The sequence below is a fragment of the Engraulis encrasicolus genome, chromosome 6 (assembly GCF_034702125.1).
Source record: "Engraulis encrasicolus isolate BLACKSEA-1 chromosome 6, IST_EnEncr_1.0, whole genome shotgun sequence".
NCBI classification, from domain to species: Eukaryota; Metazoa; Chordata; class Actinopteri; order Clupeiformes; family Engraulidae; genus Engraulis; species Engraulis encrasicolus.
This window is the reverse complement of record NC_085862.1, coordinates 23,823,498-23,850,216: the sequence shown is the minus strand read 5'-3', so window position 1 is coordinate 23,850,216 and position 26,719 is coordinate 23,823,498. Positions and strand designations below refer to the sequence as shown.

Sequence of the window (26,719 nt, the reverse complement as noted above, 5' to 3'; positions counted from 1 at the left end):
TCATGTATCGATTTTCATCATAGATAAATTTTACATTACTGAAAGAAAAAAAATACTGAGGACATGACCTCTGTGTCCTCAATGGTAGTTACGGTCATGGCTCTAAGGTCCTCCAGCCAGCAGATGCATTATTGAGGTGAGGGCCTTTCAAGTGTCATCCATCACCCCCCCCCCCCCCCCCCCCCCCCCCCCCCCCCCCCCCCCCCCCCCCCCCCCCCCCCCCCCACCCCCCCCCCCCCCCCAAAAAAAAAGAAGACTTTGCTATATGTACTGTGACTATTTGTCAGACAGATTTGCCGTGTTCAGCCATTTATTTAAGGTCTCAGGAGTCATTGCTAGTCATTGGGTTATGTTGAATGGGCTTTAAAAGATTATTGGTAGTTTGTAAAAGTAGGTAAAGTCAGGGAATGGGCCTATACGACCCAACCCACGTTTTAAACTACTCAAGTGACAACATGCTTCAAAGTTAATGCCAACAAAAACTATATTACATCCAAAATCCATGTGCACTATTTGATTCAGCATGCACTATCATTCACAATAAAATATGCACAGTCGTGCAGGGTTAGCAGTGCGGTCGATGCTGTATGGTGTACTTATGCTTGTATCTTCACCTGTCCTTTAAGCATCAAAATTTTGTCTGACTAAAAAGCAGACTATTCCAACCAGAACAGGAATAAAGTGTCTCCCACCTTGCAATTTCTGTGATTATTTCAACAGGCATATAGCACTAGCACAAACAGACTTCAGGGCTGGTGGTCCTCGTTTTAGCTTGTCTATTCCCCTTTATTGAAAAAAACCCAAAACTTTTTTTTAATCCTGTTCAGTGCTTCGCTTGTAGTCACCCCATGTATACATCAAAATTGGTGTGAAGGCGCCAAGTGGCAGCAGAATTATAATTTATTTCTTGATGTGTTTGTTTTCTGAAATCTACTGTCTGTTTTTTTGTGGAGCGGAGATGATAAGTGTTGTCTTCAGAGGGATGGTAATTGCTGTTCTCTCTCTCATCCAATCGTCTGTCTCAAAGACCCATTTAGAGCCTTGTTTTTCAAGTAGCAGCCAATTTTCCCGATTCGCACCAAGATATTTGACAAGTCATTACAGTAAATAAATTCTCTGGTCGGGGTTGCTTTTATTTATATCGTCTGTCTTTTGCCAATTTCCAGGCCTATTGCCAACACATGCTCCTTTTCATCTCACAGGCAGTTCAGAGAGTTTCATTTATTAAGTGTCCAACCGGATTTCTAAAAGCTGGGCAATTTGCTGACAAAAGCCTTCCCACTATTAAAATACAGTATTCTGCATTTCATAGGCACTTTTATCCAAAGTGACGTCTCAAAAGGACTACCTAAGGCTTTAAACAAAGGTCCATTAGAGGAGAGTAGGTAGGCAGAGTTATGCTTTACCTGCAGTGGTTGCATGCAGTATCCTACTGTAGTGTTACCAACACAATGTGTCAACAGGTAATCTTTATTTATTACGTTATTATATTATAATTATAATTATTACATTACACTTAGCTGACCCTTTCATCCAAAGTCACTGACAGATATTTAAAGGGTATTGGTTACAGTCCCTGGAGCAATGTGGGGTAAGATGCCATGCTCAAGAGCACTTCAGCCATGGATGTATAGGTGTAGGGAGAGTTAAGGGTGGGATTTGAACCTGCAACCGTCCTAACCATTATGCACAGTTTTGAGATTTAAAAATTTGAGGGGTGTCACTTTTGTGACACATTGTGCATGTGAAATATGGCAATGACATGGAATAATTTAACATCAAACAATCAATCAATCAATCAATCAGTCAATCATTCTCACCAGACCCACTGTCTTTGGGAAGGGTGGGGAGTCATCTTCCTTGATGCTCAGTTGCAGGTTTGAGGGGCCACTGTGTGCATGGACCACACAAACCACCTGGGCACAGAAAAAAATGCGTATTCATGCTCATATTCACTTAATAAAAGCAGCAGTGAGACACTTAGTGGTAACACGTGTACAACTTTGATTTAGTGCATTTATCGACAAAGCTAAACTTTTTTCTGCAGTACAAGTGATGCAAGACTTTGTTGTCCAGGCTGTGGATTTGTTACTGCTTGTGTTTTTAAACAAACAGTGGAAAGGGGTGTACGTTTCTTCACACTCTCAAGATTTGGGCAAACTGTGATATTCCATAAATGTTTTTCAAAAGATACAGATGTACCTCCATCCTCTAGCCTGGAGCCATGAAGACAATCTTCTTTTTTACGCAGAGTACACAAAAATCCCAGATCTTATTTCTCATTCTGTTCATTCCTTTTGCATCGTTAGAATGATATGTGTTCTACATTTTGGAGGTAAACACACAAGGTACGGTTCTGGTAGGGTAGCGTGTTGCACACACACACAAAATAACAACAATATGGATGCTTTGCATAGTGACTGGTCTTTGTTACTGTGTGAAATGAAGACAGGTGTAAACAGGCCCGTTTCTAGAATTTTGGGGGCCCTAGGCAAAGGGGCTGTTGTGCTCTGGGAAGTCACGGCGCATAGGACCGCTTTTGGGTGGCACTTCAGTCATTCTCACATACCATTACAACATAATGTCACAGAATCCATGTAAACCTAATAGAATGCAATCTACCTGTAGCCTAGTTATTATAATATGGGCAAACCTGGACCTGAACCTGGGCAAATACAGCCCATTCAATTCAATAGTCTCATGATTTCATGAAGTAATGTTCTGTTGTGTAGGCCTATAGGCTATGTAACCTTGCCTATCTTAACATCACATGAGAGCATATGGCCCAATCAGGTTTTTTGACCCGACCAAAATCATGATCTGCATTGCCAATCACAAAGAATTAGGTCTAATCTTTCCAACCACTTTTAAAATCCAACAGAGGGTGCACCATTTGTGAAAAGAACTATTGACTCATAAAACAGCAGAACAGTCCAGAAACCCATGGCTAAAAGAAACTAATGAACAGTTGCAGGCACAGTGGCGGGTGATATTGGTAAGCAAGAATTCTGTGTGTTCCCCAGACGAGAATTCAGACAACCTCCCTCCTTCTGCTCAGTCATTTTTCTTGCACGCTGCGTTTCCTATTGCATCATTCACCCGACGAAATGTTTGCATTGTAATAGGCTACCATTACAGCAACAACTCACATTAATGGCATTCAAAAATAACACATCACCGAAGCGCAATCATCATTCCAGAAAGGGTGTGTTCTTCTGGACGTTTGCCCAGTGCTTGTTGTTACAGCGGATTGTCAGTGCGATGTCACTGACCTGGGACAGTTTGCAGTACAGAGAGTAATATGTTGTCTTCCATATAACTTTTATTATAAAAGCAACTGGCTTGAGCCAAAAAATGTAAAGTAAACTGGCGTCTGTGCAACATCCTCTGAGAGAGATATTTTCGCTTTCTTTTCAGTTTGTATTGTGCATGATTCTGTCGCTGCCAACCAATTGGAAGGGGGGCCCCTTCAGCTGGGGGTATTTTGACTATACTGTCGTTGGGCTTTTCAGCACTTAACCTCACGCTGTCGCTGATGCAAACCAATTTGAAGGGGGCCCCCTCGAGCAGAGGGTATTCGGGAGGCGCTGTTGCTGCTCTCGCAGCAGAGCCGTTCATACAGATGACAGTAGCGTATTATAAAGCTATTTAAAATCGTCATTGCGGTTGAATACAAAACATGTCGTCCGTGGGGGCCCCTCCTACTCGGGGGCCCTAGGCAGCTGCCTACTTTGCTTACCTTAACGCAACGGGCCTGGGTGTAAAGGTATACAGTAGACAGATATGTATAAGCCACTTGCTACTCCATACAAAGAGACATTGTAAAGAGCCATAAAGCTGGTGAATATTTAACTGAAAGTATCTGGGCTTGCCAGTTTGAACTTGTAAGACGATATACACACAAGTCAATCAAATGCATATTCAGCACTGGTACTGAAATATATGGCATTATCACTTTCAAAGACAACATGACAAATGATCTGCAATTCAGAGAGAGAGTGAGAGTGACAGAGAGCAGTTCCCAACAATAAGAGGTTGAAGAGGTACGCCTAGCTGTGCACGCAGACAGGAATGTTTACAAACTGGAAAAACCCATCTATAGCGCCAAACAAAGTATAATATGTGTATCAGTCACTAATTTAGTTAGGCTACTATCTATAATACAATACAATACAATATATTTCCCCTCCCTCTTCTCTTTCTTATTCTTTACTCGTAGCACACTCTCTTTTTAGCACATTGAATGACAGTTACTGTACATATGAAAATGTGCTATATAAAGCTATTGATTGACTGATATTGATTGAACTCACCATGCAATGCAGCCATGACACGCTGTGGAATCCTTTGGGCATGGTCCAAGTTCAACTCCACTCCAGCCTCAGCAGGTTAGTCCACTTGCTCCAAACAGACTACACATGTGCACTACTGTGTCCCAAACCATGCCCGCACCTGTCCTCCTGAGCTTCAGTATCTGTCTGCCAGGGCTGGTCTGGGGAAGAAATAGGGCCCGGGCACTTTTGGCTTAAAGGGGCACTCATAATTAGCGGCGGAGAACTGATTTACCGGTGGGCCCGCACCCTCGTGGGCCCCCATCAGATTTTTTTTTTTTTAATCTGAAAATAGGGGCCCATGAGGGTGCTGGGCCCACCGGGAAATGCTGGATGTCAGAAGGCCAGTCCAGCCCTGCTCTCTGCCTTTGAAAGACGCAGCTACTGTATAGGCAGGGTTGGGCCCAGCCAGTTTATATCATTGGTCCACTGGCACCATAAAACCGTCCCTGTCTCACTATACATTACCTGTAGTTCTTCCTCTCACTGACTCATTTCTACCCCTCGTAGACCTTTGCTTTCTGTTCTATATACAGTATCAATATTCATTTTGTGGATTTCTGGGAGGGTAATTCACATTTATGGTTCAATGGTGACCATAAGCAAGCTAAGTTACCTCAGAGTTATTGAAATCTCACTTTTTTACTTCACAAATACTGCACACATTTTTTCAGTATATTACAGTGGATAAAATGCTGCTATCTCAAGTCAAGTTTATTGTCAATTTCTTTACATGCACTGGTCATACAAAGAATTTGAAATTGCGTTTCTTGCTCTCCCATGCAGACATAGACTAATCTAGGTAAGGACATAGACAGTATAGACATAGACAGTACTCATACATGGACATAGACAGTATGGACGTAGACATTGCTCATACAGACATTTAAAGTGCAAGACTGGACAACAGAAGACTTGTAGAGAACATACATTAAGAGGAGGTATTTTGTTGTTCTTTTTTCTAAAAGTCCTTTATAGCGTTCTGACATAGTAATAGTAGCATTTGAAGAAATAAATAATTAAAAAAGGTTTTTATTAAATACACCAGCAGCAGTATGTGTGTGTGTGTGTGTTTGTATGTGTTTTGTGTGCGTGTGTGCGTGTGTGTGTGTGTGTGTGTGTGTGTGTGTGTGTTTAGTGCAGGTAGAAAGTGCGGTGTGCGTCTGTGTGTGTGTACCTGTGTATGTGTGTGTGTGTGTGTGTGTGTGTGTGTGTGTGTGTATGTGTGTGAGTATGAGTTGTGTGTCAGTGTGTGTATGTTTGGGTTTAGTGCAGAAAGTGCAGTGTGCTTGTGTGTGTGTGTGTGTGTGTGTGTGTGTGTGTGTGTGTGTGTGTGTGTGTGTGTGTGTGTGTGTGTGTGTGCATGTGTATGTTTTGAGTTAGTGCAGGTTGAAAGTTCAGTCACAGATGTAGTAGTGCAGGTGGAATGTTCAGTCGCAGATATGGTGGTGGGGATGAGGGGGGGGAGCGTTGTCAGTGGCCTGGCTGGCTAGAGGCTGACAGTGAAGGGAGAGTGGGTTGAGTGTTCAGTATCTTGATTGCTTGATGCATCGTGCTGCTTGCAAGCCTGGTGGTACGGGAACGGAGGCGCCTGTACCTCTTTCCAGAGGGCAGGAGGCTGAACAGTTTGTGTGCAGGGTGGCTTGTGTCTTTGATGATCATCAGTGCTTTTCGGGTGAGGCGTGCGGTGTAAATGTCCTGCAGGGAGGGGAGTGGTACTCCAATGATCTTCTTCGCTGTGTTCACAACACGCTGGAGTGTCTTCCTGTTTTTCTCCGTGCAGCTTCCTCCCCACACTGTGATGCAGCTGGACACGACGCTCTCTATGGTTCCTCTGTAGAATGTTGTCATGATGGAGGGTGTAGCACTTGCCTTCTTTAGTTTGCGCAAGAAGTAGAGACGCTGATGGGCCTTCTTCGCCAGTGATTTAGTGTTGGTGGTCCAAGAGAGGTCGTCGCTGATGTGCACTCCAAGGAACTTGGTGCTGCTCACTCTCTCCACAGCATCACCGTCGATGGTCAGTGGTGGCAGTTGTTTTTGGACCCTCTGAAAGTTATCTAATGCAATGACAGCTATGGCAAATATTGAGATGACATTGAGATAACAGAGTGGGTGTGGGCAGAACAAGTGGTGTTATCTACAGTATATTGCCCATTGTTTTTTTTTATTTTTCCCCAATACCTTTACTTTCTTTCAAGTGGTGTGCAGTGGTCTTTAAAGGGACACTGTCTGAGATTTTTAGTTCTTTATTTCCAGAATTCATGCTGCCCATTCACTAATGTTACCTTTTTCATGAATACTTACCACCACCATCAAATTCTAAGTATTCATTATGGCTAGAAAAATTACACTTTTCATACATGAAAAGGGGGATCTTCTCCAAGGTCCGCCATTTTGAATGTCCAAAAATAGCCATTTTTAGCAGCAAAAATGACTGTACTTGGACCATACTAGAAAATATTTGTTTATTACTTAGTAAACTTTCATGTAAAGATCAAATTTGGCAATAGGCAGCCCAGTTTCAATGAGCAGCAAAGTTGCAGTACTTTCTTTGACCATTTCCTGCACAGTGTACCTTTAAGGAAAACTTCTAAGATTTCACATTTTGATGAAGCTCATCTGTACATTTATTTTGTGTTATCGTGAATTGTCAAGATGGCGAAAGCTAATCAGATTCCACTGTCTTAGCATATGACAGACAGAAAGACAGACTGACAGATAGACAGACAGACAGGCAGAGAGACAGACAGAAAAAAGGTAAGTCAGGGAAATGATTCAAGGGAACTTTTTCATTAACACCAGTCGAGGAGTTAGAATGAGCTGAAGAAAATCAATCGTCTCTTTCCTGGCGGCTTTGAAGTTTAAAAAAGGCGATAGAACCAAGCAGAACGCGTAGGATAGAATCAGCATAGAAGGTAGAATAGGATAGAATGTAGAATTTTGTCTGAGAGAAACACACAACAAGGCTTATTTTGGTAGATCATTTTTAGGGGTTGACTTTATTTATCATTGTCTTCGAGGCAAACCATCTATCAGTGATAGAAAAGATCAAAAGGACGAGATTTTATGGTCCTCCTTTATTGGTTCCTCCTTATCAAATCGCATGTGTTGGGTGAGGGAGACCCGTGTCAGAGAAATTTGTCTCGGCCCAGCTAAAAGCTGTCAGCGTTCCTGAACAGGGAAGCCGACAAGGGGGGACAAAGGGGTCTGCTGTCCCAGCCCCAGGGAGATTGGGGTCCCATAATTGGGTCCTCATTACATTGAATGTATTGGTTGGGGGGCCCTTTCAGAGATCTTTGTCCTAGGCCCTGCTAAAGTTCTCAGCGCCCCTGTTCCTGAGTGTATAATACCTACTACTATACTGTACGTGTACTTGGCCAATAATGCTGATACTGACTGATCCTGATTCTGATCAAGACTGAGAGTGAGCAAGGCAAGGGTAAGGTAAGCAGGAGTGAAGGCTACGTATAGAGGGCTGCTGTTCTGTAGAACTCTCTGTCAGCAACACATTAGCACCGATCAATTAGCCTTGATTCAAAGCTCGCAGCTACTTCAGCTGAGGGACGAGGGGAGTTCCAAGGTTTGGCAGTGAAGACCAAAGACAAAGGCACCAGTTGCAGCAACAGCACTGAATCCGGGATAAGGGGAGTAACTCCTGCAATGCAGACCTGGCATTACAGCACATTTTGCAGTTAAGTTAACAATCAAGAGACCAGAGCTGTTTGTTGTCTATTTTTTCCCTCAAACTGACTGGTTGCTATCCATACATATACACATGCTGTGTTGTGTCTTTGCTAGGTTGTAAGGCTGCAGTGACAATATGTACATACACAGCCCAAATACAGTATATCACGAAAGTGAATACACCCCTCAGAGTTTTGCAGATTTTTGAGTATATCTTTTCATAGGAAAGCATTACAGAAATGTAACTTTGACACAATGATTAGTGACCTTTTAACAACAGATTTAACCGCTTAAATTTCTTGTTCACTCAGAAAAAAAGCAAAATACAGCCATTAATGTTTGAACATGTACTCACAAAAGTGAGTACACCCCAGATTAAAATCCGGTAGAGAAGGGGCTATGTTGACTCGAATCGTCTCGAAATGAAACGAAATGAAAAGGGATGACAAGGGAGGTCATCAGTCCTCCTTCAATCTTTCTTTGCATTGAACTTTTAAATTTTGAGTCTGCATCTGGCTTAAATAGATTGGTGTGAGATTTGAATGCAATCCTATGGAGAATATCATGATCTGCTTCAGTAGTCACAGTGCATGTTGACATGCATGTTTCTTTTAGGTGTATTTCAGATTGCCAATGTTGACAGCATTCATGCATCCCCAAACCATGTCAGTCCCACTGCCATGCTTGGATAGTGAGAGGATACACCTTTTTTGTAAAACTCACTTGTTTACCACCACACATGCTTGACACCATCTAAAGCAAATTTGTTTATCTTGGTCTCAAGAGAGATGAACAGCCAAGGATATGGATCACTGGAACCATGTCGGGTGATCTGAAGAGACCAAGATAAACAAATTTGCCTTAGATGGTGTCAAGCATGTGTGGTGGTAAACAAGTGAGTTTTACAAAAAAGGTGTATCCTCTCACTAGCCAAGCATGGTAGTGGGACTGACATGGTTTGGGGATGCATGAATGCTGTCAACATTGGCAATCTGAAATACACCTAAAAGAAACATGCATGTCAACATGCACTGTGACTACTGAAGCAGATCATGATATTCTCCATAGGATTGCATTCAAATCTCACACCAATCTATTTAAGCCAGATGCAGACTCAACATTTAAAAGTTCAATGCAAAGAAAGGTTGAAACGCACACTGATGACCTCCCTTGTCATCCCTTTTCATTTCGAGACGATTCGAGCCAACATAGCCCCTTCTCTACCGGATTTTAATCTGGGGTGTACTCACTTTTGTGAGTACATGTTCAAACATTAATGGCTGTATTTTGTTTTTTTCTGAGTGAACAAGAAATTTAAGCGGTTAAATATGTTGTTAAAAGGTCACTAATCATTGTGTCAAAGTTAAATTTCTGTAATGCTTTCCTATGAAAAGATATACTCAAAAATCTGCAAAACTGTGAGGGGTGTATTCACTTTCGTGATATACTGTAGTCAATACCATGGCTACCTTTGACCAGACTACAATTTTTGACAATTTCTGGCTACCTTTGACTAGACTACAATTTGTCAGTGTTAATTTCGTGATGAAATATTTTCGTCATAATTATCGTTGACGATTGTTTTTCCCCTGACGACAATAAAACGATGACGAAAAAAGCATCATGCGTTTGTACGAAAAATATAACAATATTGATTTATATTTTCGTCAAAAAAATAAAAATGTGACTACAATACCACCTGAGATGAAAACCAATAGGAAGCATTTTTGTTAATATGTCACTGACATATTGAAAAAGAATTGCCTGCTATTTCGCAAGTCGCGACCCTAATCTCAGCTGCTCCGCGTCTCTCTCCTCCCCTCCCTCTCACACACACACACACGCAGGCGTCGGTGCTGCACACCCATGGCCTTTTTTTAACAGCAGTAGCCTACTTTTCAGTGCAATCCTGGCTGGAAAAAGTATAGTTGGCCATTTATCCATGACGAAGAAGTTTATGCAGTCTTGAAATAGTGGTGGTGCTGTCGCACAGTAGCAAACATCTTACAATACATTTTTGCGCAACTTCTCCACTCCCTGTCGCTTTCATGAGCATGCTACCCGACGGTCCTTGTCTGATCTTTTTTCAATGTTTGCTAATGTTTGTAATTTAAGGGTCTGTGTCTATGCGTAGGCACAAGCCTTCTGATAAGAATCACTGTAGTGCCGATCGCAAAGGATTCGGAAGTGTGGAGTTTTGCAACTTGTTTCAGTCAATGACATTGAGATAGGAAGTGAACGGCCCTTCCACGCGTTCACTGTGTTATTGCAATTAAGTCTTGCGAATCCATGCAACCATGCACACAACCATGTCAACGAGAGCGTGTATGCCATCACAACTTTGCATCAAGCAAATAATATGCAACAGCTTGCAATACGCGCACGAGAGAGAGAGAGAGAGAGAGAGAGAGAGAGAGAGAGAGAGAGAGAGAGAGAGAGAGAGACGCGTCTTCCAACAGGTGACATTGTAACGCTTGCATACAGTAGGCCTAATCTGGCTACTGTACCCCGCGACACTCTTCATTAGCCTACTGGTAGGCTATGCCCACAAGTATTTTTTTCATAACGCGCAGTCCCGTTTTCCCCTGAAGTCGTTCTAAAATATCGACAGAGATTCTGGCAGTTTTTCCACAAAATGTTATGATTACAATATGTCATTTTAATGATTGATTCCCCCAAATGGTATTTTCGTTTGACAATTTTATAGAGAAGTGTAGACAAGAGGAAATTAATGTAATATTTTAGTTGACTAAAATTATTTTAGATTTCGTCGACTAAAATTGTATGAATTTTAGTCGACTAAAACTAGACTAAAATAAAAATTATTTAGATGACTAAATTGTGACTAAAACTAAAATTACATTTTCGTCAAGAGACTAAAACTTAAACTAAATTAAAAATTCCTGTCAAAATTAACACTGCAATTTGTGACATCTGAGGTATGGCCTTGGAGCCAAAGTCCGCCTCAAATGCGGGCACTTGTGGCAGCATAACTTCACTGACGGTTAGGTTTAGGAAAAAGTTTAGGTTTAGGCCACGTATTCAATATATGACGTGGAAGGTATACCCTTGACATCAAAAACTGCAGTCTAGTCAAAGGTAGTCAGAAATGGACTCGGGGTGAGAGTGTGTTGGTCTTTGCTGGTTTGTATGACTAACTGGTTGTTTTCCATCGTAGTGTGAATGATACTCCTGTCATCCGTGTTCCGTTCAAGAAATGATGAGAAATGTCTAAATAGAACACAATGTGTTACAACAGGCATCTGATCTAGAGATTGGCTCAGTATTTGCGAGGTAATATGACCATGTGTGTGTGTGTGTGTGCGTGTGCGTGTGTGTGCGTGTGTGTATGTGTCTGAAAGATATCATGTTGCTACTCTGAACTTTCCAGTGTAAGGTTTCAAAACCTGATAAGGCCTAGTCCTGCAACCAAGAGGAACCAAGCATTCCCGATCAGTGAGGTGTGAAATATCCAAAGATCCTTCTTTTCACCTGGTGCAATGTGGCCTTGGATGAATGAAGGAAGCGAAGGACAGCACTGTTCAGATTTTTTCATTGTTTATTCGCCCACAAACGTATTAAACGCTGAAGAAGGGCTCTGCCTGAAACATTTGTGTGTGAATAAACAAAGAAAAAATCTGAACAGTGCTGTCCTTCGCTTCCTTCATTCACAGAGTGTGGTTTACAGTTGAGGACGATATTACTGTATTAGCCTCTCTCCTGAAATTAGACATTTCTCTTGATTTCTCAGTGAGAATGACCATTATGAACCGTTTATGTTATTCTGGAAACAAATACACTGATGGAGATAATGTCCAATGAGTTGAATTTGCATTTTTCTATCGTTACAAGGAGTTTAAACAAAAAAGGGCAAAAATGACAAGGAAAAAATGATTAGCCCCCTGACCATTAATAGTCAATATGACGCCATTTATGAACCAAAACCGTCAACAGGCACTTTGATCAGTTGTTACTTAGGTTGGTTCATGCCCCACTAGGGACTTTGGCCCATTTCTTCACTGCAAAGTGTTCTAGCTGGTCCAAATTGCATGGATGCTGAGCATAGCCATTTGCCACAGACTCTCAGTGGGTTTGAGGACTGGACTATGAGCGGGTCATTCCAGTATCATGGTTTTTGTGTCCTTGAAGAACCTCTGAACTAATTAAAATGTTTACTTTGAGTTACAATGTTGTTGGAGGACCCAGCAATCCAGATCCAGACCCATACTCCCTGTGTCTGAGGCTGAATAACAGTATAAAAACTTGATGACACCACCACTATGTATAACTGTGGAAACTGCTTAGTCTCATTAGACCAAAGAAGCATTGGACACCTGCCTAGATGATTGTTATTGACCTGGCCTCACCTGGAGTTTTTATTTCAAGAAAGACAGCTGTTAAGGCTTGTCATCATATTGGGCTTTGGGGCCATCATCACAGAAGAACCCTTTTACTAAAGGCAGTGCATATCAGAGTGTTATTGAGCTTTGCCTGTGAACATTTGAAAATCAAAAATTAGTTTTGAAAGTTTCTGCTTTCATCTGATGAGATTCTATTGCACCTGCTTTGATGCATGAATTCTGCTTCTGTCAGATGAAGAAAGGGATAGTCTTTATAACATGGTTTCCACAATGAAACATGGTGGTGGAGGCATCATTCTGTGGCAGCCTCAGCCACAGGAAACCTTGTTTGGGTGTATGGCACCATAAAAACAGAAGATTATAATGGAATGTGGAAGGTGACCATGCAAAAATATGCTCATAGAGGAAGCTAAGATCTTGACTGGATCTTTCAATAAGAAAATAACTCAAAACTTTCTTCCAAAATTGTTCAAGGGTCATTCTACGTTTCCAGTGCGCTTTTGGCAAACGCAAAATGTCAATTATCAGTATTTTTTTTTTCAGATAAATTACCTAGATATTTACATTGTGTAGATATTTAAGTTTTCAAACAAACAAATTGCCAAGCTTAATCTTAAATCATTTGAGAAATACTCTAATGAAAGCGAACATTTGCTTGATTATTTTGTCAACAGTGTTATGGACAAATACTTTCATTTCATTTCATTTCAAACATATATAAAAAATACTAAAGAGTTGAAACAACATACCTTTGAAAGTGCTTATGTCCCTTAACAATAATGTTGTCATTAATCTGTGCAACTGATATAGAAAATGTGATTGTTGAGCTTCATAAGTAGGATTTTATGATTCACTGTGATACAGACTGACACATTTTCATTATAAATCCCTGTAACGTCTGATTTGAACTTAGTCACCCTCCTTACACAAGACTTCCCTCTCCAGAAATAATCCCTAGTGTCTGTTCATAGGATTTGTCCAACACATAGGGATCATTAGCACAAAAACACTTTCAAAACAGTCAACCGTGTTACTCAACTGTGTTACGATCAACAGTGCAGGGGAACAAGTCGGCACTTTTTTAGGAGAAAAAACAGAGCGGACAAACCCATCTCCCTAGAACACAGATTATTTTGTTTGTTTGTCTGTCAATATGGTGATAAATTGGCAAAAACATACTCCTCCTCAACTGTCATAGCTGATGCGTAACACCATTGACGGTAACACGGCTTGACATTTCAGCCATTTTTATGGTGTTGTGCTAACTGAGGACCTCAGAAGTTCCACCACAACACTTTAATCAATTAATGTATTTGTATGCTTTATCTGTGTTTTTCTACATGCGATTGCTAATTCAGATTCTTATGAATATGTTGATAACACAGTTGACAGGCAATTTTCCCGCTGCGAGAACATGAAAAAGAATGGATTAAATTATGGAAGGATGGAGCTCAAAGCTTACAAAAAAGTCTTTCCATATCCTGCCAAAGAGGTTATGACATCACGTGATCTTATTTGTATGACCTAAGACCAAACCATTACTGATTTATGGAGGGGGTTTCAGACCGTGACATGGTTAACAAAGTTTTTGTGGACACACACAAGATGGCAAATTTAATGTATAATGGAAAGCACAGTGGTCTTTCTGACAGTTTTGTCATATTGTGATGACTAACTGTGAATCAACATTTGCAATCGTCTTGGGCAAAACAAGTTTCTTTACATGCTAATATGAAGACTGAATCTGACATTTGGAAAACAGGACGACATGAAAACGCCCAAAACCAGTCTTAAATATTCATTCTTGCTGAGGGAAATAATGCCATGTCTACACTTTCTGTATTATAAGAAAGATAAATGTGTGCTAATGTCCAAAACATCATTGGATGCAGTTAATAGTTAGTGGAATTGGCAAATAAAATCCATGGACTTAAAAGCGCAGCCGAATCGTAGAATGACCCTCAAATGTTCCTCAAGGATACTAAAACCATGGTCATGGTGTGGTTCAGATCTCAATCCTTTAGATAATCTTTGAGGAGTGCTGAAAATGAATGTCGATCCTCAACACCCATGCAATTTGGACCAGCTTAACTATTTGCAACGAAAAAATGGGCCAAAATCCCTGGTAGGGCATGTGCCAACATAGTTAACAACTAATCAAAGTGCCTGATGTCAGTTTTGGTTCATAAATGGCACTCTACTGACTATTAATGATAAGTGGGCTAATAATTTTGTCCTTGCCATTTTTACCCTTTTTTGTTTAAACTCATTGTGAAAATGGAAAAATCCAAATTCAACTAATTGGACATTATCTCCATCAGTGTATTTGTTTCCAGAATAACAGAAACGGTTTTTAATGGTCATTCTCACCGAGAAATCAAGCGAAATGTTTAATTTCAGGAGGGGGGCTAATAATATCGTTCTGAACTGTATGTTTGATTCAGCGGCCAGTTAAAAACTGTGTGTGTGTGTGTGTAGTGTGAGCATGTCTCCTTCAATTTTTAAGCAATGTGGCGTTGAGCAATGCCATAACAGGTTTATTTTGAACTTGTTCACATAATCATGACAAATGTTTTCAAGTCAAGTTCACAAGTTACAAGTAAAATGTTTTTAAAATATTCCCAATGAAATCTTGTTGCTTAACCTTACTTGGACATCACTCAACATATTATAATTGGTAAGACACTTCAGACATGGCAGGTCCTATCAGGTCATTTTTCAGTAAGAAGTGTGGTGCCTAATACAGTATCTTTTGGAGATCACAACTGTCATTGTCTGTGCAAACCTATTCTAAACCACTTTGGACCATTTGGATTGCTTTGGATTCAATATTACCGGTACATGTTTTTTTTGTTTTTTTTTTGCTTTTCGACTGCACGACACATGAAAGTAATGAGTTCTAAGGAGACCAGAACAGTATATTCATTGGAGTCATGGCATAATTGTGGGTACATTTGTTTGCAGGGTGTTGCCTTCCTGCATAAGACCTGAGGCATGATACTGTACCACACACAGTGAAACACACACACACACACACACACACACATTCACAAAACCATATGTGCATACATTATTAACATCACAATCAAACACACACAAATGCCAAAAGTCCAATTGTGTGTAATTTCTCCACGTAACGGTGTCTTGGTCCACACACCATCTCGTTCATGCCTCTGTAATAATAAACCAATCCTGTATGTCTCCTCCTCTCTTCTTCAAGATACGCGCCTTTTCTCCAAAGGCCCTTTTGCTGCCTTTTAAGGCCTAAGTGTTTTCAAAGTGTTGGAAGTTCTCTTTTGGTGCTGGTTAAAAGCGTAGAGAGAGCTGTTAAACATGTACTAATGAGCCCTCTTGGGGAGACTTCCAAGTCTCTTCTTTCTCAGTCTACAACTCCTCCCCTGCCTTCGCCTCCACTGCAGTTATACTGAATGTGAAGTGTTCAAGAAAACCCACTCATTTTGTCTGCAATAATAGGGGGGGAAAGGCTGTATGAGTCTTTCTGTGTTTTTGTTTCTGGGAGAAGTAGGCTTTATGTAAATGGCGATGTGTACTCCAAGTGAACTCCGAGTGTTTTGCAGTCATAGAAGAATGGGGCGGAGAGATGGGTTTTCTTTTTCGTGTAATTTACACTAACATAAATATAACTCTTGTATGAGTTTTGCGGCATCCGACGCAAAATTCCACTTCCAAAACCATGGTGTCCCCACATTAGGTTATTGTTTTTGCTGATCCGAGGATTCTTCATGGTTTACCACTGCACACAGGAAATTAAAGATGGAAAAGAGCATCTTATCTCTCGTCCAATCGTAACTCGGGCTCCCGACAGCAGCACACATACAGTAAAGTACACAGGAAAGGGCTATCCGTTCAGTGGTGGTGAAGGATTATTTATTTATAAACAAACGGATTCTCTCTCATACTCCCTATAATGAAAGGAAAACAACAGATACAGTTCCTGTTCTTAAGCCAGATTGATGTCCTTTAATTCAATTTCTCAATCATTTGTGGCAACTGTGGCCCATGGGCTTTTGGGCAGTCTGTCTCCTATGGCCCTGTCATTGACAGATTCCAATGTTGTACCTGTGAAGGGGGTGTCCTGGGTGTCATCAATGGCTTAAGTGGTTTTTAATACCCCCATATTACACCATTCTTTGTTGACAGTTTTTAGCCAAAGTGATTTACAGATATTGCAGCGTACTGGTTACAGCCCGAGGAGCAGTTTGGGGAAAGGTGCCGTGCCCAAGGGCACTCCAACTATGGAGAGAGGAATGGGTTGGTAAGGTTGGAGATTCAAACTCTGTGAGTCCAACCTCCAAACCATTAGGCCACAGCTGCCCCATATTACAGCACCATAAACATAACAGGAAAGCATAATGTAATATAAAAACACCACAGCCAGAATTAAACTGAATTAAATTCAAAGGACAGGTAGCTTTGTGAAAGTCTTGTGGTGGTAACGTTGATTACCGTTAGTGACAAGACCTCCAGTAAACACCAAACATTGTTTTGTGACACTACATGCTGTTCTCGGAATAGCCACAAGAGGTCAGTGTTTCTTTAGAACGTATTCATGAGCTTGAGCCTCATATGCGATACAATTTATGGTATTCAAACATCTCCATTTGAGTATGGCTTCACTTTCATTAATGTTACAATAGTCTTTGAATAGTACTGACTTAAACACTGTTTGAAGGATTTTCATTATCTGAGGAATCAAAGCATAGCTCAAAGATCATGAAAACATACCACCAACATTAACTCACGTTTTTTTACCAGTTTTAAATTAGTATGGTCGTGTGTGTGTGTGTGTGTGTGTGTGTGTGTGTGTGTGTGTGTGTGTGTGTGTGTGTGTGTGTGTGTGTGTGTGTGTGTGTGTGTGTGTGTGTGTGTGTGTGTGTGTGTGTGTGTGTGTGTGTGTGTGTGTGCGCGCGCACGCGCGTGTGTTTGTGTGCTCACCATGACATGACAAATTTAACACAGTTATGGCTGTATTGTCAGCCCTCGGTCCTTCCTGGCAAGTCTGAAAAAGGAAAATCTTACACATTGGAGCTTTAAGTGTGGAGCAGGAAGCCAGCAATGTGTGGGGGGAGGACATCCTGTTAATCAGAGCTACGGGAGGAAGTCTGGGCCTGTAGTTTTCAACGTGGGGGACAGGGACCCCTGTGGGGCTGCGAGAGGGCTGCTTCAGGTTGGAAGGAAAAACATAGCACAACAACAAAGTGAATAATTAAAAAACTGAATAACTAACACAAACATAGACCCATAGTATGGTGGTGAAAGGAGGTTCACAGAAAAGGATTGACATGAAAGAAAGAAAGATGACTGATGACTGAAAATGAGTGGGACAACCCATGTAAGGGGGACCTTGGCTGGACTCTTCCGATATAGGGGGGGGTCCTCGGCTGTACTGTTCCGATATAAGGGGAACCTTGTCATGGTAAAGTTTGGGAACCCCTGGCGTGGGGAACTCACCACTACTGTAACAGCTGAGCAATGGAGGACAATGATCAAACAGTCACAGGATGAGCCAACAGCGGGGGCTTTCCTGTTTGAACATAAACTAAGCCTTACTTTCTTTGTCAGACGGACAAAACACAAGCACAAACATGCCCCTCGGCAGAAACAGACTATACCTGTATAAGACACTGCCGGAACATTAAAACATGTATAACAAAAATATTAATAAATAGAGGACTTTCAGAACTAAAATGCCTGCCTTTAATGAATAGGGCATCACTTGAAAAAAACTTCACAAATATCCAAAAAGGAATATTTCCACAATATTCCCAAGAATTTAAAGAAGTGTCTTTTTTTGTCAACGATGTTGAGCTTTTATTTATGAATCCAGCATTGAAAAAAATACACATACTATTGAGCTAGCCAAACCAGTGTGAAAGTATTTTACAACATGGAGAATGTAGAAAGCAAACAGCAAGATAAACAGACAAATCACACAACCACATCATTCTCCTTAGGTAACACTGCGGGCATCAAAGTAGAACGTAGCATTCAGTCCAACCCCAGACAGGCCTTATGAAAAGTGAAGTGTTGTACTGTAGGCCTACTGCATTATAAGAACTACATTATGAAAACTGTAACTGTAAAACTGAAAACTGTAGTATTACTCCAGTATTACTGTGGTAATACCCAAATATAGCACAGGTATGTATCCTCTAAAAACATCTCTGTTATAACTGGAGTATCACTGCTGTTTGAAACCATGACTGCAATACTTTGTACAGGAAAGTATTGCAAATATGTTGCAAGATGAAAAAAAACTACAAAAATACTGAATTATGCAGTAATCTGTACACAAAAATACTGCAAGAACTACTACAATAAAACTGCAGCTTTTCTTGTTCATGAGGGGATACATTATAGTAGGGGTGAAAATAATAATCGTTTTGTATCTATGCATCGATCCTATAGCCGGCGATTCAATTAATCGATTCGTCTATAAGAAATCGATTAATCGTTAGCATTCTTAAGTATCGAAAATAATCGAATCGCTGGCCTAAGAAATCGATACTGAATCAAATTACCACAAAGGCTCTGATTTACACCCCTACAGTATATGCTAGTTTACAGTAGTCTGTGGTCCAACCCTTGACTGATAAGCTCAGGTGTGATGAGGTGTACAGTGGTAGAGTACCAGGGGGACAGTTCATAAACCTAGATGCCAGGTACACTATCATAGTTTCTGTCAGATCTGAGGGGCATTAGACTTGAGCATAAAATAAGAAATACAACTGGAATGCACCCCTCCCAGACCACACACACACACACACACACACACACACACACACACACACACACACACACACACACACACACACACACACACACACACACACACACACACACACACACACACACACACACACACACACACACACACACGTTTGCATTTACACTCTGCCGGAACCCATACTGTAGATAAAGATACAGACATACAGTACATAAGAAAATAAACACACATACACACATACATACTACGTACACACACACAACTAAGCAATTACTGCAAGGGTTTCTTCTTTCTTCTATTCACTTTCCTTTGCACATACTCACACACACAAACACACAAACTCTCTCTCTCTCTCTCTCTCTCTCTCTCTCTCTCTCTCTCAAACACACACACAAACACATGCACATGCACATGCACGCGCGCACGCACACACACACACACACACACACACACACACACACACACACACACACACACACACACACACACACACACACACACACACACACACACACACACACACACACACACACACACACACACACACAAAGCAAAGGCTACTTTGAGCAGGCAGCATGTTTGAATCCAGTGTGTCAGCATGTTGGTTAGAAAGCGAGTGTCCCAAGCTTCTAGCTGGTGAGATCATTCCCAGGCTGACCTCGCCCTCCCGCCCGCCACATTACAGCAAACAGCACATATGCTTCATCTGTTTCTCATCACACACTCCCTCTCTCTCTCCCTCTCTCTCTCCCTCTCCACCCTATTCCTCTTCCCTTCTGCTCATGTCTTCATTTAATCACCTCTCTCACTCTTCTTTCTGTTATCTTTTTCTTTCGTTTGTTCTTTCTTATCTCTTCTTCTTCCCTCTGCACTCTCACGCTTTCTTCCCTCCCCTTTCCTTCCTATATCTTCCCTCTGTTTTTTTTCCTTCCCTCTTTCACCCTTCCCTTTCTCCATGCATCCATCTCTCTCTCTCTCTCTCTCTCTCTCTCTCTCTCTCTCTCTCTCTCTCTCTCTCTCTCTCTCTCTCTCTCTCTCTCAGTCGTCGTCCTCTGGAGACGTGCGAGTGCAGGCGTTGGCGAGCAGGCGGAACTTAGGACCCAGCGTGTCCAGGAAGTCCATGGAATCCTCTTCCAGGCCCATCTGGCTGCAGCAGTCCAGCGAGCCCACCGACGAGCCCTCGCCCTCGTACCCATAATCCTTCAGGAGGTCGTCCGCGTACCGCCCGTCCTCCTCTTCGTAGAAGTACACCAGTTTCTGGGCAGAGGAGGACACAGGACATGACTGTTAATGACCAGAAGGTTTCCACATAATTTTTCAGGACGCTTTTGTCTCCTGATGCATTTAAAGACGAACTAGGCATTTTTAGAAAAGGTATCATGTCCACAAGTCATCCAATGATCAAACTAGTCATTAATAGATGACCCAAGACCATTTTCACCACGCCCACAGAAGTACACCAGTTTCTGGTGGAAGACACAGGACTGGACTGTTAATGCTCAGAAGAAGAGTAGGTGGTTCTTAAGTACTACAAGTAGCCCTCAAAATCAACTGGTGCTCTTGGAGGGTGCAATGTTCAATACAAATTTAGGAGAAATGTTAAAGTGTCATGGATGCATTATAAGATTAGTTATTACCTCCACCAAGGAGGCCATGTTTTCATTGGAGTTTGTTCATTTATTTACGTCCTGTAGTGTAAGTGGATTGCAATGCAATGTAATAATGTAATATCACTGATCAATGAACAAGTCTGTTATCAGATAAGTCAGAGGAGGTATTTTAAAGTCAACGAATGGGCAAATAAGGGTTATCCATTGAGAGTAGATACTGTCAATGGGGTTATCAGTTCCTTTGGCACACATAGTGCAGTACAGTTGATCCATTATAGTCTTAAGACTTTCTGCCATAGTGTATTAACACGTTTGTTAATTTAGGATTAATTTAACTGTAAATTACTTGTCGCTGCTGTATTTTTCGAACTAACATAGGCAGATCTATAATCATTAATATAGGCAGGTCTATTATCGTAAAATGGGGCTTTTTAAAATATAAAAATGAACGCTATAATATAAAAGATAATTTCCTCAAACAGTAACTTCATGTGAGCTGAATTATCTGAATTAAACTCTAATTTCATACTTTGATACAGCAGGCCAGTGGCAGATAATAGGCAACTATAGGTGCTACCGTATGTCGATAATGGGGCAGCATTTCTATTTCATAATATACCGTCTATCTAATCAGCTACTACTGCAAACAGAAATACAATGGCCAGGCACCCTTTAGATCTGGCAGCAGCATTGTTCTATTAATTCTTTTCACGCCTTATATCTCCTTCAGTGTGACGACGTGGCATTTGTATCAATGTGCAAATACAATAATGAGAGTAGATCTACTGTAGCTGTGTGAACCCCAGATTGCAAATGAGAAAATCAAATGTTTTGTTTTGATCTTTCAGATAGTAGGTTGTAGAGTAGACAAACAAAGGCTTCATAGCTCTCAGCCAAGGCAATTTAGAGCTGTTAAGACTTCACTGACTGCACTCGATTGTGTATTTTATTGACGTGATGAAACTCTGTACTGTTCACTCGTAAAATTATCCTCAAACCATACTCGGCAGCAAAAGCTGAAAGGAAACCCAGCCATTTATTCCTTTACTGACTACAACCTGTTGCAAAAAAGAACATGAAAACATGCCACTTTGAAAAGCAGGGTCACATTTGAGATTGCCCATGTTAAACCCATTTTAGCCTGATGGAGCGTAAATGTTGTTTACTCTTTGGTGCTTGGTGCGACATATACGCTGCATTCAGGCTCTTGAGATTTGAGCTGTTTTATTACAAATGTGGGTATGTTAGAGCTGAATTAACTTCTTGGAGCAGGCGTCACTCTTAATTATTTCAGTCTCTGAGGGTGCTGGCCCAAATTTCAAATTCAATGTTTCAAGAAGGAGGTCGCACATTGCATAATAGTGTTTTTTATTGCACAGACGCGTTTTGGCGTGTGCCTTCTTCAGTGTGCAACTGGTTGCACACTGAAGAAGGCACACGCCGAAACGCGTCTGAGCAATAAAAACACTATTATGCAAAGAGCTGAATTAACACAATCTACTGCAAGATGAGGGCCCTATTTTTCCCAGCAGATGGCCTGTCCAAGGTGGCCACTACCTCAAATGGCTAGTGGTTCCAGCTCTACTCACCTTGTCCAGGTAGACCTCGTTGGTCCGCCACGTGTCCAAGGCCTCGCCCGAGTAGCTCACGTAGCCCGCGTCGCCATAGAAACCGTGGCCGTAGTGACCAGAGGTGTTGTAGTAGTTGCTCTGGCCGTCGGTCGTCCGGTACTCGCGCGTGGAGGTGTGGAAGGCGTTCTCCTGGTACATGCTCTGCTGATTCAAGGTCTCCTGTTCCAGACCACCACCAACACCACCACCACCCAGGCCCCCAGCCATCCCACTGCCAGCCAGCCCCCCAGCCAGGCTGCCTGCCAACTGGCTCTTGGTCTGGATGTCCACCTGCTCCACTGGGCTGGGGCACAACGTGAGGAACGGGTCTGTCTTCTGTTAAGGGGAGCAGAGAATTAACCCGTTAAAATATGGCGTTACAAATTTGCTGCTACCAGAATGACAACGACGTAGTCGTAGTGCATTACTAAAGGCCCTGTGAAATGTCATAGTAGTGTAGTAATATGGTAGTTAACTTTTCAATGACTATTACAGCATCCCACTGGTGGAACGGCGTGCATTATGGGGATACTGTACGTACACCATTAGAAATGGGTATTCTCTGTGAGAACCTTTTTTCCACCATTTACTATAAAAAACACGCATAGTGATGTCTTACTGCACATATGTATAGCTGTACACAGTAAAACATATATTGCATTTTTACTGAGTACATGTGGCAATAAAAACCATACTACTTAGGTCTATTCAAAGCCCAATGTACATCACTAGGAATGGGTCTGCTTTTAGTTCGGGGACTGAAGCTCATATCTTAACCCAGGCGCGGAGTGGCCGTCGGGAGATCGGGGACTTGTCCCGGTGGGCCGCGGCCATGAAATGTAATAACGCGGTCGCCCTACGTTTCCAACCGGCCCTGAAGTTTAGAGATAATACTTATAAGCACTATCTTCCCACTTCTCACTTGCCTGCTTAAGACCTCAGCTGACTAGCCAGTACTTATACCGTATACCAGACGGCAATACCTCACTGACGGTGTCAAACAGTAAATTGGCCACACCCCTTCTCTACTGATAATTTTCATACACCGTAGATCGCGGAAGTTTACAAGATCTTAGTAACACAGTTTCGTTTTCAGTATTTGAAGAACCTGTGATATGTATATTGGTTACCAAAGGATGGAAATATGAATACATTATGATTTATTTTCCGATTTCCACACGACTGTTACAGTTTACAGTCTTTCCAGTCCTGATTCACTTGCTCTGTGGTTATTGACTTGGGTTACGAACAGACTCCACCAAGTGGTAAGGAAGATAACTGCACCTAACAGAAGCAAGATAACTGCACCTAACAGAAGCAATGGGTTTTGTTTTGATTTGTTAGACCTACCAGTATATCTCCTTATAGTCGAAATAATATTATTATCATACATATATTTATATGTGGTACATTTAGGATGTAGCCTATGTCTGAAGAAATGGAACAAAATAATTACCACACAAGATTCTGATGTGACCAGTGCTGGGTGTGTAGGCTAATAAGCTGTGAATTAAAGTAGAGTGATTGCAAGAAACAAAGACATTTGCTGCGAGAAGACAGCGTTTTAAGGTAGGCCTACACCGTTTGGTTATACATTTTGTTGACTTATGGTTGTGGTTTGAAGTAGCTAAGTTTGGCTTATTTGCTGCATGGTGGGTTTATTGCACAATGTAGACAGACTTTTTGTAAGCTATAGGCTACTATACTATATTTTGTAAGCCTACTCTTCTAAAAATCCCCACACCCAAAACTTTGTGCCCATGCTCATCCTGTCTTCCTTAAACGATATTTCAATTTCAAACTGTCAAAATGACAGTGGAGTGCACATTTGCATGGAACAGTAGCGTGATGTAGCCTAACCTAGGCCTATGAATGCTTTGGACTGTGATGATGGCTCCAGTGGTGTAGTCTACTTTTTGAAGTGGGTATACTGTATATTTGAGCATTTTTTGATGTGTGTATAGTCTACTGTATATATTTGTGTACTGTATAATATTGTAAATAATGGATCAATCAATTTTAAGTTGGTATACTGTAATCCGTGAAATTTTGAAATGGGTGCGTATACCTGCGTTTTACGTAGACTACACCACTGGCTGTGCATTTCATCAAGGTGTAGGCTACAATTCTCCACTTCAGGTTGATATTTTGACAACACTAATGTCCACATGTAGTACGACTGCAGATTTCGTGGCTTTTGTCTTTTTGGTTAGGAAACCACGTTCGCTTTGTTTTTTTGTTTTTTTAAAGAGGGCCGCCAAGGGGAAAATTCTCCCGGTGGGAAAAGGTGGGCCACTCCGCCCCTGTCTTAACGCCTGGGTTCACAAAGTCCTCTCCAAATGTTTTCCAGTCTACGTTCTATGTTCCAGACAATTCTTCGGAGCAAGGTTTTGAGGTCATGAGTAGTATCATATCTGCTAAGAGCATGCGTAGATGGAATGCATGATAGGACTCTTGCTTTCTCTCTCAGTCAAGTTCTTCCACCTCTACTCATATCTCTGTGAACATTCTCATTGTCATCATCGTCAAGAGATCAACAAAGTAATCATGGCAGCTGGCAAGTGACAGGTGAAAGAGCATCACCAAAAAGACAGAGCATCACCAAACATTGCTGTTTTTTTGTTTTGGGTTATCCGGCCCAACATGTCTCTAACATTGTTATGGGGGAACGGATTAAAAACAGGTTGAGCGAGAAAGTGAAGGATGCAGAATGTGTGTGTGTGTGTGTGTGTGTGTGTGTGTGTGTGTGTGTGTGTGTGTGTGTGTGTGTGTGTGTGTGTGTGTGTGTGTGTGTGTGTGTGTGTGTGTGTGTGTGCGTGTGCGTGTGCGTGTGCGTGTGCGTGTGTGTGTGTAGTGCACCAGTCTGTCTGTATCTCTGTCTGTATCTGAGATATCTGTATCTGTCTGTATGTGTGTGTGTGTGTGTGACTGTCTATCTGTCTGTAGCTGTGTGTGTGTGTGTGTGTGTGTGTGTGTGTGTGTGTGTGTGTGTGTGTGTGTGTGTGTGTGTGTGTGTGTGTGCGTGCGTGTGTGTGTGTGTGTGCGTGTGTGTGTGTGTGTGTGTGTGCGTGCGCCTGTGAGTGCGTGTGTGTGTGTGTCTGTCTGAATCTGTGTGTGTGTGTGTATATGTGTGTGTGTGTATGTGCCCGCGTGTGGGTGTGTTTGTGTGTGTGTGTGTGTGTGTCTGTGTGTGTGTGTGTGTGTGTGTGTGTGTGTGTGTGTGTGTGTGTGTGTATTTCTGTATCTGTGGGTGTGGGTGTGTGTGGGTTTGGGTGTGTGTGTATGCTGTCGTCTCTCACCACTTCCTCTCCGGGTGCCTCAGTGTTGGACTTGAGCAGCATGCCTCCACTGCCATCATCCATGTAGATCTTCTCACTCTCAGTAGTGCAGATGAAGGCAAACAGAAGCACTGCAACACAGGATGATCATTTTAATACAATAGTCAAGTCAAGTCAAGTCAAGTTGGTTTTGTTAGCTAGCAGTAAGCTATATTTGTAACATTATTACAAAGCTAAACATAGCATTTTCACTTCAATAAGACAGGCTTGTGAATGTGGATAAAAAAGTAAGTGATCTGCATCGAAATTAGCAGTGTCAAATTAGCAACAATCAACTTTCAATTCAGTTGACAGGCGGTCCCTGAACATATTTGGGGGGACAAAGTGGTCCTCGGTCTGAAAAAGTTTGAGAAACACTGATCTAAAGCCCAATTGCAACCTAGCTTTCATTAGGTATGACTTTCGCTCAGCTTCGTGAGCTACACTGCGCACCATCTCTGCTACAGGCTATAGCCTACTATAACATCCGGCATCATTTCAAAGGTCCTGACCGACCGCAACCGACCCGAATATCATTAAAAATATTATTTCATAACCCGTGCCTGCGGTCAACCGCGGTGAACTGCAAGTGCCTGCTGACTTCAGGTCAGCCCGCCCATCGCTAACAATGATGTTTTTTCCCCCCATTTGTTAAGCACTTTGAGTTGCATGCCTTGTATGATACAGTGCTATACAAATACAATTATTATTATTATTATTATTATTATTATTATTATTATTATTATTATTATTATCACTGGTTTGTGTGTGTGTGTGTGTGTGTGTGTACTCACCCAGCAGTAGCAGCAGTAGTAGTGCGAGCAGCATGGCCAGGACCCCCCATGATCCCAGCGCTGCGGACCTCTTCAGGGGCACGCACTCCTCCTCGCCCGGTGTGGTGTTGGCACACTCGCACACGCGCACGGTCACCACCTGCACCTCACCCACGCCCTGCAGGTCCTTCACCACCACGGGCACCTGGTAATGACCGATGGGCAGAGCTTTGGCCTGCTGCAGAACCACAGACTCACCTGGGGGAAAACAACAAGAAAACATAC

The 26,719-nt window shown here is 41.9% G+C and overlaps 2 protein-coding genes across 2 annotated transcripts in view; one reads left to right on the top strand and one right to left on the bottom strand.

The window, feature by feature from the left end:
• LOC134450929 (desmoglein-2.1-like) overlaps positions 1-26,719 on the top strand; it is a 511,642-nt gene that overhangs the window by 248,931 nt on the left and 235,992 nt on the right. The gene's annotated exons all lie outside the window — the stretch shown is intronic.
• The window catches only part of dsc2l (desmocollin 2 like), a 45,308-nt gene continuing 38,260 nt past the window's right edge, over positions 19,672-26,719 (bottom strand). Inside the window, exons 13-16 of the mRNA XM_063200985.1 lie at positions 26,456-26,692; positions 25,644-25,753; positions 22,324-22,680; positions 19,672-20,381 (exon numbers count right to left, since the gene is read on the bottom strand). Coding sequence (XP_063057055.1) covers positions 20,163-20,381; positions 22,324-22,680; positions 25,644-25,753; positions 26,456-26,692 — 923 coding nt within the window. The 3' untranslated portion in view covers positions 19,672-20,162. The remainder of the gene's footprint in view (positions 20,382-22,323; positions 22,681-25,643; positions 25,754-26,455; positions 26,693-26,719) is intronic.